The sequence below is a fragment of the Protomyctophum parallelum genome, assembly GCF_964188405.1.
Source record: "Protomyctophum parallelum genome assembly, chromosome: 9".
Taxonomy (NCBI): Eukaryota; Metazoa; Chordata; class Actinopteri; order Myctophiformes; family Myctophidae; genus Protomyctophum; species Protomyctophum parallelum.
Window position 1 is genome coordinate 25717819 of NC_139706.1, and position 20444 is coordinate 25738262.

Genomic DNA, 20444 nt, shown 5'->3' on the forward strand with positions numbered 1-20444 from the left:
CTTGTTTGTAAATGTCACTACTGAGACTAATCCTGGGTCCAATGTGGAGGTCTGACTATTCAGCATCACAATGAACATTATAAGAACATAACACAGCAAAACTATAAGATAATATGCTGATTGTTTGATTGCAAAAAGTGTGTGTGTGTGTGTGTGTGTGTGTGTGTGTGTGTGTGGGAAAATAAACAAAATGTGACTTTTTGATACAGAGTAACAGAGACAGTCATGGTGGATAGACAAACTGTTCAGGAGAAGAGAAAAATAGATTTTCATTTGTTTATGCAAAATGAGTTAATAGCACAGGCAGACTATTCACATACTAGAGCATGTCTGAAATAAATGTCAGAGCTGAAATGGACATGTAAATATGAAATAAATGCGTAACATGTAGCTAAGTGCAATGTTAGAGTCCTGCAAGACATTACTCTATAATCCATATCTCCAAAACTGGTGGGTCAAACTGAACAACCAATATGTCAATTTGAAGCTATGATTCCCTTCTTTCATACGACATGAAAAAATGAAAAAGAAAAAATATTTTTTCAATCACAAATGTTTTGAGTCATGGAAATAGTGTATGATAAACCAAGGAAAACATTTTCCCAAAAACATTGGCAAGGCGAATTAATCATGATAAACTATGAACTGCCATTTGGCTGCTCTCGGGCTTCAAATGACAATTGAAAAGCTATTTAAAATTCTTACTCTACATCAAATGGCATCAGCTGACAGCATAGACGTGTGACAGAGTGTGAGTTTGTTCACTTCGGCGCCATTTACACTGGCAGCCAAAATCTGATTTGTGCCACATCTAGATTGGTGGTTAGATCAGGTTACTGCCTTCAGACTGAGACAGATGTCCTGAAATCAGATTTGAAACCACCTCTAAATGCGTTTAGATTTATTTATACAAATCAGTCCAATCTAGATGTGGAACAGATCTGATTCAGGTTGGATTTGGCTGCCAGTGAAATGGGGCCTTAGCACTCCAACTATGTTTGGAGGTTTTATGTAGTACAAAAGTTGGAACATACGTATACACAAACCATGTGAATGTAGTATTTTATTAAACCAGTTAATAAATAAGCATTTTCATGTATTTTTTCATCATTAAATTGTGGATATGATATTGGATCATGGATTATCAAGATGCGATGAGTTACTGAATTATTTTGAAAATCTTGTTGGCCAAATACACCTTTGAGTTTATAAAAGCCACAGAAAACGTTAAAAACTGGGTATACATGCCAGAGCTGTTTAACCTTAAGGCAAATAATTAAAATGAGGTAATATTCATAACATTTCTGTATATTACAATAAAGATGAAACAAGAGCAGAGACAACTTTGTTCATTACTGAATTATTGGCAACAGTTATAGTGGTCTGGCAATCCTGTTTATGTAAAACATTGCGATACATTTTAATATGGTTTACGTTTCTTACAATATGTACTGACAATACATAAATAAGATCCTAGTGAAATCACATTTAAATGACTCTGTATTTTTGTTATTTTCTGCATCATACAGATTTAGTCATCATCTAGTATATCATGTATTGTGACTATATCATGTGATTACATAAAGGTACAGAAAAGTCCGTTGTGTCTTTGCATTGTCTGTTCCAATGCTTGATTGTGTAACCACTGGCATACCCAATTAAAAGAGCATCGGGCTATGAGATTCAAATTAATTATAATACAGCTCAGACTACAAAAGGAATAAGACTCTGCAAAAGGAATTTCAAGTAATTAGAGTGGTAAAAACATAGAATCTTATTCTGAATAAGTAAAAAATATTACAATTCAGGTTATAATTGTGCAGTACTATGAAGGTTGTGCCTCTCTATTCACATAAGTATCCAAAGTCATGAAGCATGTCAGCTCTGACAAGACTATCACATGGACAAGCTGTTTTATTGTTCATTAATAAACAATTTACCTTGAAATAGTGCTAATTAAACAGTAATGCAAACAAACACACACAAAAATGTTTTAATCTAGAAATACTGCATAGTTTAGTCAGTGCATTGAATGTACTAGTGTCAAGGGCAACTGAATCATGAAGTGACTGCATTAGCGTTTTTCTTTTTTTGGTGTTGTATGCGTCTATTTGGAAAGTGTAAACACTACATTAGAACCATGATTGGTTCCACCTTCCTGAGCAGTTATTTTGATTCTTCTGGAGATAATTGACCTTGTCAGACATAATTGACCTTGCCTAGATAAGACTGTATTTTCCATATTATAGTATCTACAATATGCAAAATGCTTTAAAAAAAAGTTACATGATTTGCTGTACAAGTAAATCTCAATATAGTGTTCACTATTTTGGTCAATGTCTATAGCCAGAGCAATAAGATTAGCTAGGCATGATGCTCATTCAACTACAGCTCTAGCGCTGCATAATAAAAAAAATGTTAAAGAGGGTTTGGCCCCTTGCCTCATCAGTGGAAAGCGCATCAATATCTCACTGACAGGCAGCTCAGCAACCAGCCGTCATGAACATGACACTGTTTAAGGTCAGCAGTAAATTGTCGAAGCCGAGAGCCATTGTGCTAGCCTAAGCTAATAACCTGATGGCACCATTCTCAGAGCCCAGGAGCAACAGTCTCTTGGTGGGCAGCACTGCTAGGCTGGTGAGGGTGCCACGGAAGTTTTCTGAGCTCAGCTTGGTGCTGCTCGCAGGGTTAGCCGAGATATCAATCATTGAGTACACCCCTATCTTGTTGGCCACTGTTCCGGCCACAATCTCTGGGCCATAGAGGTCAAAGGCATGGATGTGGTCAGAGGGTGACTTGTACACACGGTAAGGCTTGTGTTCGACATCTTTCCACACAGTTAGTGTGTAGTCAGTTGAAGAGCTGATGACCAGGTTTCCCTCTGCAGCCTGAAAAACAAAACAAAAATCAGGAAGGACCTCACACACCATTGGTGTCTTAAAATGGCAAAATCTACAGGTATGTGTATACCTCTGTGTAGACCATTTGTTTGATTATTTTGTAAATTATTACATGGCCTTTTAAATTGGAGCACAATAACAGAGCAGTTTCCATTTCACTAGGTTTTCAAAATGTTATGATTAATGCTGAACACTGGCAACTGGGAACGTTGCAAACAAAATAATGTCTGGGCCAGGCTTTGCTATATAAAGAGCATTTTTCCCCTTCTTCTATTGAGTAACTTATGTCCATATTTGTCTAAACCTCTGCCTTTAAAACCAATGACACAATCCTTGACCCCATTATTTGGGGTTAAATAAAGTTTGCTCAGCTCTTGTGCTGTTGACGTTTCTACTGGGTACAACTTTGACCAATCTACTCTGCATTTATATCTGCTCTATCAATTGTTTTGGGGTGCCAAATTAAAACCACTTAAAACACAAAATTTCAACAGCTGTTTATCAAATGAATGATTGAAATGTCCACATAATCTGCCTCCCTGAAAAATGAGACTGTTCAGCAGACCAGAAACAGTAATAATGGCGGAAGGGCTTTTATGCAAGTCTTTTATGTGTAATTAATATGTGTATCTATCGAGGTCAAGTTAATTTCTATAAAATGTATGATTATTTTTACCAGCTGCAAGCTGGTCAAAGAATAGCATGGAAATGTACACAGTTCACCACCTAGTAGAGTAAGACAGAGCTTCATGGGGCCAGTCCAATGGCGGCTCACATGCCGCCATGCATAAACCTCTGCCCCCTCAATGTCGTATTAAAGCCAGCATTAACCAGGGTTGCCAAGTCCGCTTATTTCCAGCCAGGCCGGCGCCACGAGGGGTCAAAGGGGGTACTTGACCCTTCAACCAAAAAAAAAAAAAAGATCAAAGCGTGCCACTACTCTCCTACTCTACACTCTGGCCTCGATACGTTCCCTCAGTCCCTACGCTCATTCGGGACTGAGGGAACGTATCGGGGCTACATCCTGATCCATAACATTGATCTAAGCCAAGGGGAAGTTTTCTGCTGTTACAATCATGACAGAATAACGACAGTTTGACATTAATTGTTCAAGCCGTTTTTGGTGCGCAGACAACTCACTCGTTACGTTAATTAATTGTGTTCAGCTGCTGAGCGGACGGCCCGCATATCCCCGCCAGGCCAGGTTGTATACCCAGGCCTGTGGAATTCATAGGCAGTCATAGTAGCCAATTTGAATGGAATCTGCTCAAACTGACTGATACAGAACCATATATTGCTGTCAGGTGGAAATCTTGTATGACCAAAACCATTCTTTAAAAAATATATAATACAAAACAAAATGCTGTTTTGATAACTTTTAAGACAGGGTTTTCCTTGGACAGAGTGGGATAGGTGATACATTCGGATGACGTGACCGGAAAAGAATCAGTCACACTGGCTTGCTAAGGCTTCTGGGAAATTGAGCTCAATGCATTGCCTATGATTGCCTTTGTTGTTAGGGATCGCTGCGGTGGTGGATTTTTCAACTAAAACACAAATGATGGGATTATTTTCAGGCGGATTTGAATGAAATGGAGGTACGGTTGCGACGCAGTGATTCTTCAAAGTTTGGTGAAAAACATCAGCAAGGAACGGGAGTTAAAGATTGATTTATAAAGCAGTCAACGCGTTAATATAATAATGATAACTAATATCCAATGATATGAACGTTATAGGTTTTGGTATGTTTTGGTAGGATGCATCGCAAATAAGCGCGATGCAACACCGCCCCAAGGAACCATGTTGTCACCCTTGCAATGGCATGGATGACAATACAGAGGATTACAGAGCCCTGATATGCTCTACTGACTGCTTCTATGAAAATGGAACACGCATGCACGTGCACACAAACGCACGCACACGTACACACACACACATACACAGCAATGAGTCAGACCTTCATTTGCAGGATATCTCCCTCGTGAGCTGGCCAGCCCTTCAGAACCAGGCCTGTGCGTGCATCTAGCAGGACAATGAAACCGGAGGAGAAACCTGCAGCCACCGTACGACCTCCAGGGCTCACTGCCAGGTAGCGAATCAGCCCAGCACTTGCATTGTTGTAAGCCAGGCGAAACTCGTGCTGCAAACACAGGAAGGGCGAGAACCTTGTGTCATTTCATAAAATAACAAATGTACAAAGCTTGAAGTGAAGCTTGTATATCTGCAAATGTTTTAATAGGCAACGCAGAAATCTAAAATGACAAATGCTTTCCCGGGTTTAATGGGTTAAATCATAATACCATGGGCATATATTATAACTACACTTGGCAAAATTAGATAGATTTGATAGTATACCATACGGTTCAATTGTGAACTTTTAGCCAAGGAGAACCGGTGCTCTTTTTTGTATTATTTAGTTTAGCCAACTATGTTGATTCTCCCATTCTCCCATTCTTCCCAAACTGTGGTGCATGCACCCCTTGTGGTGCGTGAGCTCCTTCTAGGGTGTGCGCGACATGAAAAGGCTAATGGTGGTGATCTAGAATCTAGATCATTAAATGTCCTTTTCCTAGCAGTTCTTCCAATTTAATCTGGTTTTCCTGTACTAATACACTAATCATCAAATAAGCATCTAATCAACACAATGTACAGTCCCTCAAATTTTTTTGTACTACAAACTTTATGCCAATATCAATGAAAAACATATTCACAATCCTTTCTGCCATGCTTGGCAGAGACAGGTATTTTTATTCCAATTGTGATTTTATGGCAGGCGCATCAACAATACCAGAACTAATACATTTCACATACACAAGTACGTTTGTTAGATTAATATATATCTATATTTGGATAGATTAGATTAGCATAGTCTGTCAAATCAAGCCCATGAATTGCTATGCAAGCTTACTAAATACAAAACGTCTCCCACCAGGCCACCAAGGACAATTGCTTAATGACTCGACTGTGACTTAGGCCTGGGCTATACGACTCTGGGTGTTTTTTCAAACGCACAGTTCTATGTGCGTTTGGGCCTTTCAGCCAGACGCAAACGGCGTTTTCGGCCACTCAAACGGAGGTTTTTGGCAACGGATAAATAAGTGGAGATTTTCGAAAAGATCCGGATGGTGGAGCTGTGTAGTCATGCGAAACGGAGTTTTTGAGGAAGGATGACGTCACCTCCCTAGTCGCGCATGTTCGTTGTTGCTTTTAACACTGAGCATGCGCATCAGTTCATGGATTGAAAAACTAACAACTTCCGGGGTGAACGTGAGGTTACCATAGAAACGACAACAAACTCGATGGAAGCTAGCGCCATCTAATATAAACACAAACCTATAGCCTATATATTAGAAGGTGAGTTCCAAAGTTGCTCACTAGACGGAGTCCTGTCTGCATGCCTTGTTTGTTTTGTTTTTAGTACTACCGGGTTACGTGGGGGGATTTATTGGGAAACCAGCTCACCGCGCATGCTCAGAAAATTTTTCTATTGCGTTACATATTTCTTATCGCCACCTACTGGCCTGGCATGCTTGTTGGAGTCAAAAATTATCGTTTTGGGTTGTATGTGTGGACACAGATATCTTTGTCGTATGGGCCCCTGCCCATACGACAACGGAGTACGAAAATATCCGTTTTATAAAAACCTAGAGACGTATAGCCCAGGCCTTACTGAGATGTTGAATGTGGGACTTGTACATGATCATGACAATATGTTGGGGGAATTGTGTTTTGCCTAGTAATACTACACACAAGTGGTAAAAATGTACTGTAGTTGAAATTATTGCAGCCAAGTAAATAGGAGAATTTGATTTACCTGACACAATAAACATGTCTATCTAATGAATACTCAGTTAAAAACATGCATGGGTGCCCCTTTAAATCAAAACTCTTAATTTTCTTCTTTTAGAAAGAACATGTGATAAATCTAGCCCACAGTGACAGCGTAGAACCCTACAGCTTAGAATTATGGAAGACGCCTCAAGCTTACAGCTTACATTTCCCAAATAAATCCTTTACCTGCAGTCCTGGTTTGCGAGGGTCAATGAAGCGGAGAACAGAATCTGCACTGCCAAAGACAACACTGGACTGTGGAGCTGGCATTGTGGTTACTGCTGTAATGGGATTCTTCCCATCCAGGGCTTCATATGAGCGGATCTGTTTGCCTGTGTACAAGAGCAGAAAGGAATGTGATTACATGCAACAGACTATCAATGAACAGTTATTCATCAAGCGAACAATCAAATCAACCTCCAGATGCAGAGACTTTGGGCACTCTGCTACGAGAGACTGGTCCCCAGCACCCACAGAGCTTGTATATGGCAGCATAATTGCCAAGAGATGCATTTTGAGATGTGGCATTTATGGAAATGGGTCTCTGCATTCAAATCATGGTTGAGGGAGCTGGTGGGTATTTTACATTTGAGCTGCCTGGCAGCCTGGTGAAATTCTTTAAAATGGAGACCAGTGTTGCAGTCCTCGGGCTTCTTGAAGATGGAATGTTGGTTCAGTTGTTTGTATTACCTTAACCATCCAATTAACTATGATTCATACTGGTGGTGTCCTCTGTGTATATAGTTAACTTTTTTAAATTATTCCTATTCACTGTGTTTTAAGTGAGGGGCGCTCTTATCATCATACATCATCTCATCCCGGTCAATCACAATTAGAGTCCTCACTTTTGTCTGTTTGTGTTTTTAGGTAATGTTTGCGTTCACACAAACACTCAAAAATTGCACCCATCATAAACTAAAAGATTGGGGCCGAATGAATAAAAAACATTAAAACTTAATCTAATCAACTCTAGGCTGTACAGTTGTGCTAGTTAGCAGTCTCTCCCTCACCTGTGTACTGGTCCCACAAATGCACAGTTCCGTCGCAGCTCACCACCTCCTGGGACGCCTCGAGCTGTCCAACGTAGAACACAGACTTTCGATGGTCAGTGTAAGTCAACCTGGGCTCCACCTCCCGCGTTCCATCCCCATGGTTGTAGAGAGGCCACAGCTTCACCGTCTTGTCTTTACTGCCGGACAGGAAGTAGTCTTCTCCTGCCAAGGGTGCTAAACACTTGGCAGTGCCTGAATGACCCAGGAAGCTCTGCAACCGAATCTGGTGGAAGTGGAAATGTGGGTCCTGCTGGTTCAGGCCGATTTCATACTGCCAGTAGGCGAGCCAGTTGCCTTGCAGGGAACGACTGCAGCGAGGCAGCTCCTGCTTCAGGGCACTGTCTTCTGGAGTTGGGCCTGTCACCCAGGATGAAGAGAAGGTAGAGAACACTGGAGCTGTGGATGAAGCCGTGAATGTGGAGGCAGATGAAATGGTGGGGGCAGTGTGGCTGGGGTGGGAGCGCCCCCAAGAGTCAATCGTGCCCAGGTTAGGGCTACCGCAGACATCACTGTCCCGGGACACCTGTATTCTGTTCCCTACCATCTGGCTTCCAAAGGTGCCCGACTCGGGAAGGGAGTCTGATACTAGGGGAGTGGAGGGAGCAGGAAAGGGGCTGCGCCCCACACGTCTGCTGAGGGCTGGGGACAGGCCCATGGGTACATCCATCCTGGTTCCTGCCGTGTTGGCAGCATCTGGCGTGTCTGCGCTAACACTGTCATGGTAGGACTGGGCCAATCGCCAGACAAGCTCATGGTTAGGAACCAGTTTACGAATTGCTGCGTCGCCTACAGAAGACACAGCACAACAGCCGTATGAATCAATGAGGCAAAACAAAAAAAGTAAATGCAATAGAGTTTAGCAGAGGGTATTCACTGTATGTTTATCTGCCAATTAGGATGCTGACAGAGGATGATGGTTCTTACCTATGAGACAGTAGAAGGGGATGTAGGAAGCATGGGCCATCTCAGGGTTAAAAACAGTCTGTAGTTCCTCCAACACGGCCAACTCATATGTTTGAACATTGAACTCCTCAGGAGTGTGCACGTCCACCACAGTCATTTCTCCCACCACTCTACGGGGAGCATCCTCCATCTGAAGTAGAAGAAAGCTATATTCAGTCATCAGTTGATATTTTACCATTCCAAGCTCAGATGACCAGTATCTTGAATCAATATTCCATTATGCAGAAATCTCTAAATGCTTGGGCTAACAGACTGACGCAGATACCTGCCACTTAGAATATGCATTGTGTACCTGTGACTGCAGACAGTGCAGCAGGGAGAAGACGGTGAAGAACCGGCGCAGGGTATCAGCCATGTGCTGCTGTACCATCTCCCGGCCAATGCGCAGACAGATTAGCGCCATCAGACTAAGCGTCTTGAGACACACTGCAGTGCGCATCTGCACTCCGCTGGGGAAGCTGGATAAGATAAGTACAGTCAGGCAGCTAGACAATAACAAGTGACGGGTTCAACACATATTCCCCATTCTACCACAGGGTATTACAGTCTAGAAGTGGACATTTTGATTTAAAACTATGACTGAAATGCTGTATACAGACAAATGCATAAGCAGCATACTGTATATGTCAGGGGTACTCAACTGGCGGACCGGACCGCGGACCACCTCTTTGCGGACCACCCAAAAAAAAAGTTAATAATATAAATAACATCAGATGGTACAATTCTCATGTGAAATTGCTGCAAAGGCCCCCAAAATGTCCCCCAAGGACCCCAAAATTCTGGCGCGCGCTATGCGCGCGCACAGTGTGGCCTGCCAGGGCGTATAACTCCCGGCCTGATTTGGAGTTCCACTCCGGGCCTGCACTCTGCACCCCATTATTGGTTGGGTGGAAGGCGATCTGATTTGTATAAGCTTGGCTTGACCATACTAAACGGGCATAGAGCCCCGCTCTCCGATGGACGCCGCGCATGGGACCGGACCTCGGTCTTATTCAAAAAAATATTTGTGGACCTTCATCATTTCTAGTTGAGGACCCCTGGTATATGTCATACCTGGTTAGATGTTGGTTTGACAACTATGTCTTACTCTTGATGTACTCTTTATTACTTAGTTGAGCCATGAAGCGATTGTAAAACAATTGGAATGACGCCGTCTATTGGTGTAGGACAGGTGTATGTATACATACACAATAAGTAACTCCAACATGACTCAATAGTCAACACTAGTGTCAATAGTCAAGTCCACAACACAAGGCCACAAAACATCATATATTAGATATAAAACTCAATCCAACCATGTGGTACAATGTAGTAGTCTCATGTAGCCAGACGATAGCCTAACTTATAAATTAAATAAATGGGCTGTGGAACAATTCAGAAATTAACAGAATCGCAGAACTAATGCAAAGACTTTAGAGCGGTCCTTCACAGTATCAGGATTGATTGGTAAAGCAGAGAAAGTGAAGTCCGGGGACTGTCAGGGTTCCTTGAAGAGGTTACAAAAGGACTCTGGTTTGAGAACCACTGTTGTAGCCCATACATAGCCCAGTCTAATGATGAATAGCCATACCTTTTTCTTACCATCATATCAACAATTTAAAGGTAGTCTCTGGAACAGACCTTAATGTTCAATTTGTAACTTAATTAAGGCATGGACGTGCAATCGCGCATGGAGGTGTGTTCCTGATCCGTATCGGGATTCAGTACAAAGTTAAATTTGGAGCAAGCTGTGGGAACTACAGAGATCTGTAGGAAAAAGGTAAACATTATACTTCTCAGCAGCGGGAGGTTCTATCCCATAGATTTGATATAGATTTCCCCAGAGATATCAGTAGGCAGTGGTTATTTGGCAAACTATGTACAACTCCAGGTTAACCTTGTGTTGACTTAAGACTATATCATGATTTGCATTCATAGTTCTTGCATATGCGTCCGTCAGAGTGCATGTGACTGTGTTTACCCCATTTGTGGTGAGGTAAGCAGATCCAATAGTGGGAGCAGCACATCCTGGTTAATCTTCATTAGCATGTCCATGAGCGTGGTGTCAGATAGAAAGACAATGATCTTCTGAGTGAGCACCACAGCCCCCAGCAAACCTGCCTCCTTGCGTGTGTTTAGACGCTGAGATGATGGGGGAGACACCTGGGAAAGTATATACAGTACAATGTATTCATCAGAAACCTAGGAATATACTTCATACAATAAATAACCCAATAAAATGCCATTTCTGTTCATTAACTTACATTATATATAGTACTTTCCTATGCACTACGTGCCTACTCAAAGCGCTTTACAATGGTCCATTCATACACATACATATATTATTATATATTTAATGGTCTATAACAGTGAATGAAGTTTTTTTTTTTTTACCAGATAGCCAATGTAGGGCAGGTACTGGTATGTGAGTACAGGCTCTCCATAAAGGTGTGCTATATACAGGAGACAGTCCAATACAGGCCCTGCAGTCTGGTCTCCTACCACTGGCTTCTTCTCATACACACTACCCATCCCAACACTTTCCAGACTGCTCTCATCAGAAACGGAGGCCACAAACTGGTGCTTCTCAGGTCCTAGTGATGAGGACAGAAAAAGGGACATTACAGTTAAAACTGCAAATAACTATTTCCAAATAAACAACCATTGGAAAACTATTATATTTAAAATGTTACAGTACATTTAATAATAATGTCTTTATTGTCCCGTCAGGTATATTAATCTTCAGTTTTGTTAACAGAAGAACACATACCCCATTACCCATATAGCACATAACATAACACCAAGACAAATTAAGTCCCCAGACCCCAGTACAACCAAACCCAAACGTCCTACAAAAAACTTCTAAAACAAACTTTTTGCCATTTTAAAGTTCTGTATCTTTGTCCAGATAGTACAAGTTCAAAGTGACGATGTAAGGGATGATTGTGACGGCGGCGGTGGCTCAGGGGTAGAGTGGTCGGATGGTAACCGCAAGGTTGCCAGTTCGAACCCGGGCTCCTCCAGAGTTAGTGTCGAAGCGTCCTTGAGCAAGACTCTGAACCCCTAATTGCTCCTGATGTGCTGGTTGGTGCCTTGCATGGTTTCTGCCGCCATCGGTGTATGAATGTGTGCGTGAATGGGTGAATGTAATGCACAATCTATGTAAAGTGTCGGCGCTATGGTGAGTGCTAAATGTGTGATGGCCTTATCTTGGAGGCAACAGAGGTACTATTGTATTCTGTATCAACTGGTTACTCACCGATATAGCAAGTTGTGAGCAGTCTGAGCAGATTTCTGGCCACATACCGAGAAGTGACCGTTGGTCCCAACTTTGCTGACAGCCACCTAACTGTCTTACAGACTGTGTCTGTGTGGAGAAACAGCATACAGAGTAGACACATTATACATTACACAGCAGTAGAGAAGTAACATAAAAAACATCATGTGATGTCCATCACTCACCAAGAAGAATCTTTTGCTCTTTCTCCCCAGAGTCTTCTAGTGGATCATGTTCTTCATCCTCTTCCCCCACCATGTCTTTCTCAGTCTCTTCAAGTGCCATCCCATTCGCAAACTCACCCTCCAGAGTGGCTATTGTGGCATCGGAGTCCTCTGAGCAAGCAGAGAGAGTGAGCTCCTGCCTGGGCACGCTGTGGTCTGTCATTCCCTCTTTACCTCCGTTATTTTCTGTCATATCCTCTTCTTCCAGATCTCCGCCGTCCTCTCCTTCACTGGCCTGTTTGAGGTCCTGGCTGCTGTCAGCTGACTTCAGACTGGCCCGATCGCGCGTCGAGTCTCCGTCTCCTATGGAGAGCTCACTGGTACTGCTCTTGTCGCTGAGCTTCCCAACACTCAGTGACTCCTGGTCCTGATCCCTGGTAGTCGAGTTCTGGTTCTGCGGCTTACCAGCCGCAACCCCTGCACCACTGTTGACGTAGAAGTCATTTTGGAAGTCCTCCCCTTCGGCAAGGAACACCTGGTCATTGAGGCTGATGCCGGAAGAGTAGTCGACCAGCCCTGTGTCTGCCACCGCCCCGACTCCACCACTTCCTCCGCTGCCACCTCCCGCTTTACCGCTGACAGAGCCAGAAGACGACCGCCCGTCACCACACTGGAAGTCCTCTTCTTCCTCCTCTCCAAGGTTGCATGTCCCACCCCTCAGTCCTTTGCAGCCCTCTCCTCCTGTGCCTGAGATGCAGCTTTCAAAGCCGGTGATGACCTGTAGCACGTGTGGGAGGAGACTGGACAGGAAGGCCTGCAGGCCAAGCCTTACAATGAGCTGCAGGACAAAGCAGTCCGTGTAGAGATAGAAGCGGCCTCGCAGGCAGCGGGGGTTTTCATAGGCGCTAACCAGGGGCTTCAACAAGTACTTGTTGGCATTCCTGGGGCCCAGTACTTTAGAGATTGGCTCAAACAGGTACCAGGCAGCATAGACAGCAGTGGGCTCTTCCAACATGAGGGTCAGCACAAAGGGTAAGAGGATCTCCAGACCCTCAGCAGTGATCTTTCCCTGCAACAGTGTCTCCAGCTGCTGCCAAAGGTGAAAGACCACATCTCTTCCTTGGAGGTTGCAGGTAGTCTCCATCTTAGCATGGTAAGAAAAGATGAAGTGATGAAGTGATGGGAAATATGTAGGGAAGGGAAAGGGGGTAATATAAGGATCCAGTAACTGATGGGGGTTTGGAGGAGGGAGGCCCTCGTAGATGGCGTCGTATTTGAAAAGAAGCAGATGAGGGAAATCTGTTTGTTCAGTCTGTGTTTTTGCAGAGTGCTTCTGTATTCGAAGCAGAGTGTCGAGAGCATGATGCAAAGACAGCGGCACATCCCGGAGGCTGACAGAGCAGAGCTTCATCACAGCCTGGTAACGCTCTCTTAGAGGAGTACCTGGTTTCAAACTTCGCAGCTTGGAAGAGAAGAATATCTCAGCAATAAGAACACCGAATGCCTGCATGTCCCTTTGGTAGAGCTCTGCAAAAGAGGGAAGGGAGTGTGGCTGTATCATTCCCCGTGCCTTCTCCTTATTTGACTCTGAGGGATTCCATACCTCAGTATACAGACACTTCACTAGAAAGTTATTCAGTTTCTCCAGCTCTTCCAATGGCTGTAATGGGCTGAATCCTTCTGGCAAGGTGATCTTGAAGTCTTCTGAGTTGGTGGCAGATACACTCCCTTCTCCGTGCTTTTTACTGATTGCACCACTTCTCTGTGATATGGCACTACGCAAGCCAGATCCCAGGCTGCCAGTACCCTCACTAGCAAACGGACTTGAGGACTGGGACAGGATAGTTGCTGGGTGTTCTCCTGTCTTCCCTCCGGCTATGCTGTTTGGCAGTGGAACAGAAGAGGGAGCAGAGCTGGATACACCAGTAGAAGCTAATGAGTCCAAAGCTTCCATACCTTGCTCAAGCTCCTCGTCTCTGTCTACCATGGTCCAGCCACTGGATTCACACCCTGTGGACTCTGGCACAATTCTGTCCACAGTGTCACTCATGGTGCGGAGAGGAGGGATTTGAAGAGAAGGCACATTGAGAGCAGCAACACCTAAGAGAGGAGGTTCGGGTGGCGCATACTGATATGGAGCAAGGCGTGCTGGGTGGGGCTGGTCAAACAGTTGAACCACCCCATAGCTACTAATATGGGTGTGGTTGTCCACTAGATGGAGGCACACATTCTTGGCCTTGACAGCTTCTTTACCTAATAGTTTATAGCCAAAGGTGAGGTCAATCCAGTGATGCAAATACTGGGAGACTTCTCTGCTCTCTAGAAGCCGCCTGTGCATCTCTATAAAATCCTCATAAGACTTACACCATGGTGGCACATCCAGGTCTGGCATGTCAGGGTGGATGGAGCGGAATATGGAAGGATCTGTGTAGAACTCTGGAATGCACTCATCAGGTGTCCAGCTCTGCATACGCTCCATAGAAGCAGGGTATTCATTAGGTTCCCACTGAGACCTCACGTGGCTACACAGTACTGACTTGGGTGTCTGTCGGGCCTTGTAGACATAGTAGGTGATGTCTGAGAGCACATCTGATATATGATGAGGAACATGGAGGTGATCAGACTGCCCAACACCGCCACCACCTACTGAACCAGACAAGTCTCCACCTACTCCGACCCCATTTGCCCCTGCAGCTGCCAGAGCCTCTTTGGTCATCTCATAGGTGAAGTCAAGCTGCTTGTCTCCTTTGTTAAGCCTGAACTTGGACCTCCTGAGGTCACGGAACCTTCCGAATGGCACAGTGAAGTCAACTACCCAGGGAAGGACTGGGTTGTAGTTAGGGTCCCCTTCTCGTCTCCCCGCTAACCTGTTCAGTTCCATCAGGTAGCGAAAGTTACTGACTCGACCATGGACCCAATCTAAGACCAAAGCCTTGAGCTCATTAAAGCAGACTTTGCAAAGGCTTTTGTTGTCAGTGCTCGTACATGGACTGCCCCTCACCAGAATGCTTTTTGGCGCGTGTCTGCCCGCAACATAGCCATCTGCCTCCATTACTGCTCCCAGTTCTTCGTAGTGGTGCAGGCTGAGCCTAAGACGGCTGCAGAGCTGCTCATCCACTGCTATGTCCTGCAGGGAGAGCTCTCCAGCAGACAGCCCTGCAGCTTGAAATGCCTTCAAGGCTATTAGTAACTGATAGAGGATGAACAGCACTTTGGCGTGGCTGTTGGCAAGCTTAGCTGGGCTGTAGGAGACAATGTCATGGAGTGAATACTGAGTGTAAGGTAGAACCACATAGAGCAGCTCAGCAGACTCCAGAAGACACTCCGCAGGGACAACGTTGGGACAGAGTTTAGTTTGGAAGTCTTTGTAAAAGGAGGATTGGTAAGGGCTGTCTCTCTCCTTCTCCCTAGCAGGAGAAAGGGATGGTGACACTCTGTCGGTGGAGATGAACGGTAAATTGAAAAGCTTCTGCAGCGCCTGACGCATGGCATCAATAGCGGCAGCCTGCATCTGTTCAGTGGCCCCCGCATATGGCTGCACACGGTTGTAATGTGCTTCACGCCAGAGATTCCTGAAAAAGAAGGTAAACGCAAATCAAGCAATGGTTTACATACTTTGCCTTTGGAATGCTATTCATTCCAGCTTATCAAAGTGGAATTCCCACATTAGAATCAACTGTTTATATGACATAATGAAATCCTTACTCAAAATGTAAATATGTGTTACTAGAATATAAGACAATCGTGATTATATTTGTGAACATGAGACATTTTTATACAGGTTTAATGTTTGTTTTTTCTCAATGTTTGTTTTACATCATCATGTTCAAGATAAGATAAGATAAGAAGAGCGCCCCTCACTTCACACGGGTGTGATTTTTAAAAAGTAGTACCCCAAGGATTTCCCTTTACCACTCTAGATGTCAGGTGCATAATCGCGCTAGCAAATTATTGACCTGTATGAAATATGAACAGTACCTGATGTTATGCTGCGATACAGAATGCATGGTGTTTATGAAGGAATGCTGTGATGAAGCTTCTCCCTGGTAGCACGGGTCTCTGGCCAACCTGAAGCTCAGCTTGCTTTTCCTAACACCTTGGATGCACACTCGTGTCCAGCCGGGGGGCAACTTCGTCTGGGAACGTTGAAGGTAGATGCGAATTTCACTGTCGCTGATGCCATCAAAGCGAGGACAGCGCATGACCCTCCTGTCCCTCAGATTTATCACCCAGCGAGAGGGCACCAGGGCAACAACCTCCTGGGAACGGGGACCTGGACCAAGCTGCCTCCGGTCAATACCCAAGTCCTTCTCTACTGCCAGCATTAGCCACTCCATCGTGAGTTTTCAGTGCACAATTAGAACCACACACTGCCCAGCTGCTTCCCCCCAGTGGTCTGCTACTGAAGATGACTTTTACACCTCCATGGCAGTAGACAGATGCAGCTGAAACAATGTTGGAAAACTTTTAAATAAGCAAGCAGTATAATTAAACTTTTCGTTGAAAGTTTTAAAACCATTTAAGCAGTGAAGTCTGAATTTAAGAGTTAACAAGAGGTTAATAATTTCCTGCAGAAGACTACTTAGTCATGTTACTGGAATGAATGAGCTGTGTGATGTTATTTAATGCACATGACTGCTTGTCCTTTAGTATGTTAGAGTTAGCCCATGGCTAAGGCTCACATGACTGCCTTGCCTTGGCGCCCACCACCACTTTCATCTACTCTCATAATGTATACCAGACGTGTTGGCTTTTATCTGGAAACATAAAACCACAAAGTAGAAAGTGAAACGCTCCCCCCCCCCCCCCCCTGTTATAGTATAACTTAGCTCCTCTACGTTTGGATGGCTATTTTAGATTTAGATGTTAGTTACGAGTGAACTTTCAACTTTCATAAAATATGACTGCACCTGTAGCTACATAAAGACATAAAGCATGACGTCGTATAGCTTTTGTTGCCATTCACTATGAAACTAACATGGTGATCAAGATTTGGGTTACACAAGATTTCGGTTTTCCACTGAGGAAGTAACTTTAGCCAAACCAACAGAGGCTAACATTAGCCAACTTGCGCTTCATAACAAACTTCAAATTTGAGATGGGAATGACAAGTTTTTTTCATTTTTTTCATGACTTTACCGTTGCAGTGGTTAGATACAGATACAAAGTACAACCAATTTACAGATACAAGTATTAACGACCAATGAAAATAATGTACTAAACATATACTAACTAACGGAACCTACATTGTTATGATAGCTCACCTCTTGACCGCTTGCTGTTAACTGGCAGTGTGACAGCTAAGCTAACAGCCGCTCTCATGCATGGTGAGTTTGGAACATAATTAACTTGGCGAACTGATGAATAGACGCTAATGGACAACATGTACTTTCTCCATTTTGTCCAGCGGGTTGTCAACAACGGCAGAAGGGGGGCAGGGAGGCAAGTCAGCCGATGATGTTATGTTCCGTTCTACTTGGAGCCATGTTGTTGAAACGAGGACTCACGTGACACGCCGTCGCCGTCAGCACCCAGCTCATGTGACCGCTGTGACGCCTGTTTCTACTTCATCGCACGACGGTGTAGCGTGCCGAAAATAGCAGATCTACAAGCTCAGAACGCGTCGCTGATGCGAGGAGTTGTGAGCTTGAATCTTTTTTTTTTACAGTCTATGGCTAAGTTGTATAGTGCCGCTGCGTGCCTTCTTCTTGCGTCATGGTGTGAGCTATATCAATGAATGCAAAAGCAAATTGGTACCATCGCATATTACTAATTGTTACAAACTTTTGAATTTTAAGGACCCCCAGGTTTGGTAATTGGTATGTATTGGACCCCGTCCCTACCCTACCTCTGGTCCAACCCAGCTGAGCATTCAAAAATGGACATTCTCATTTTACAGAAAGGAAAGGAAGATATTTATGAATAAATAAAGACTGATCTATGCAGCCTTTGAAATATACATTTCTGGCAGTATTCTGGTCACAGAATCAACAATATGTTTTAGGAATAACCAACAGAACGCATCAACGCAATATGTGCTTCATTATCCAATTAGAGTATTAAAGTATTTAAGCAAATGTTGTGCTGTATTCTTCACAACCTGTAGATGGCAATATAGTACAGGGCCCCAATAATATATTTGTGGAAATTATTGCTTTAAAATTGCATGTGTCAACCATCAAAGATTTTTTTACTTTGAAAATTCACAAAAACTCTTCCATGCTACAACTTTGCAAATTTCACAGTAAAATGCTTGGTCTTGGTTACTACAGAACACAGACTTCCAACTATTTCTGCTTGTGGCCCAAATATGTTATGCATTGTATAGAAGTAAATTATAATTAGCTGATTTAGTGGAGGCTATGCATATAAATTAGTAGCATCTGTGTAATAATGCTTAATCTTGCCTTGGCTGAGCAATGTACATATTGAAGAAAAGTGATTGGCTGGAATGACATTTTGATGATTTGATTATGAGCACGGAATGTGATGTATGATGATGTATGGCGATAAGAGCACCCCTCACTTCACAAAAGTGTGATTTTTGAGGGGCGCTAGCTCCTCCTATATACAGCTTTTTGTCATAACTCATGTCACATTTGCCATTGACAATGAAAGGAGAATTTATGTCATACTGTATGTGTCTGAAAGGAAATCTGCAATGAGGCTGTGTGTAAGGATAAACTTCAAATTGTAGTGTGCATTGTGCACACTACAATTTGAAGGAGGGAAGACAAAAACTAATCACATGAGTATTGTCCCAACCAATGCACAAGTACTGCTATAGCAATGACGCTCAGTACATCACAGTAAGTGCACAGTATAATTCAGCACAATAGATTGCCTCTTGTCCAAATTATAACAAAGTTGAGCTTCATTCAAAAAAGGCCAACAGTATAGCCATCAAAGCAAACAAAAACCACAGTGGGATCTAGACTTACAATTACAGGGACACAAATTAAAAGTTGTATTCATCACAACATACCACTAGGCAACATATACTTGCTTCCAGTACATTATGGGCAAAAAAACATGAATTTCTTAACCTCATGCAGAGCATGGTCAAGTCAGTTGGAGAAACATTTGTACTTTTTAGGCCTCATCAGCATTTCTTAAAATATATAGCATTCAGAACAAGGCCAAAGTGAATTCCCTACATGTACAGGTCTTTATGTAAAAAGTCTGTCGATGTTGGTTTTAAAATTGTCATGGGCCCCAGCAGTTCAGTTGTCAACCCTGGTGTGGTTGCAAATTGCAAAAAAAATGCAATAAATGCATTATAGTGTAACTTGCAGTAGCCTTGTGGTCCAACTTAAAATATCTCCACACACAATAAATCACAGGACATTGTTAATCTGTATGAGTTGTGACAGTCACTGCTATGTTTTTCAAGAATATAAAGTGGTGGAATATAGTGTTTCAACCCAGATGTACAGTGCTGCCATCTATGTTCCATCACTACGTTTTACTGTTGTTAGGACTATAGGTGATCACTATGGTTACCAGTGTACTCATGGGTGGAGGCGTGGGGCATAAATACAGCACTGTGTACATTTCTCTTTTCATCATTCAATTGTAATGTCCTGAAACATTGTCTATAAGGAAGTAAGACAAGATGAACAATCCCAGCACAGTCACAATTCACTTTATAGCTATCAAACTTCAACTTATTGAATCAGCATGTGATCATTGCTCATCACTTGGTTATGTCCATTAGCAGGTTTTGGCAAATGCAAATGCCCTTTAGGCCTCATGACACATTACCCAACCTTGGGTCAATCACTCAATCACATGGGAGCCATGCAATTAATTTATCCATCCATTCCAATGCAAGTTTCAAATATTTTCAAGTCTTAAGTTTGAGGTTGGTGGATTTAGGATCATTCAGTGTTATTGTCTACTCATAAGCAATTTCAACCTGGTGTGGTGTCCCTAAATCTTTCAAAAAGGTTCAACGCAATTTTTGCTTTTGCAAAATAGCAAATAGCAGATCTACAAGCTCACAGTGCAGCACAGTGCATGGTGAGCATTTAGATCTTCTATTTTCACTAGACCTTGTTTTAATAAATATCAAGAATCACCCCTTGTCTCCAAGGGAAGGAAAGGCTAAAATGAAACCTGATCTCAGAAGTCATCGAAGACTGGCATCAGCCATAACACCTTGCATGGAACAGGGAACACTGCTGACCTGCCAAAGTTTAATGTAATTCAGCTCAGACCATACGTCAGACATGACATGAGCCAAAGCAGGGCTTTACACAGAGGCCAGGCTAATACT

At 43.2% G+C, this 20444-nt stretch overlaps 1 protein-coding gene across 2 annotated transcripts; it reads right to left on the reverse strand.

Annotated features, from left to right (window-relative positions):
• Window positions 1-1048: 1048 nt before the first annotated feature.
• Window positions 1049-17639, reverse strand: wdr81 (WD repeat domain 81). 2 transcript variants are annotated; one of them, XM_083773568.1, is made up of 12 exons: window positions 17431-17639; window positions 16145-16611; window positions 12188-15738; window positions 11985-12092; window positions 11120-11319; window positions 10707-10888; window positions 9039-9204; window positions 8708-8876; window positions 7742-8569; window positions 6918-7063; window positions 4858-5040; window positions 1049-2888 (listed from the first exon to the last, which is right to left on the reverse strand). In XM_083773568.1, the coding sequence occupies exons 2-12, from the start codon at window positions 16501-16503 to the stop codon at window positions 2562-2564; spliced, it is 6219 nt and encodes a 2072-aa protein (XP_083629694.1). In that variant the 5' UTR covers window positions 16504-16611; window positions 17431-17639; the 3' UTR covers window positions 1049-2561. The 2 variants fall into 2 exon arrangements, with proteins under 2 accessions (XP_083629694.1, XP_083629695.1); XM_083773569.1 differs by having other exon boundaries at window positions 17413-17639.
• Window positions 17640-20444: the final 2805 nt, after the last annotated feature.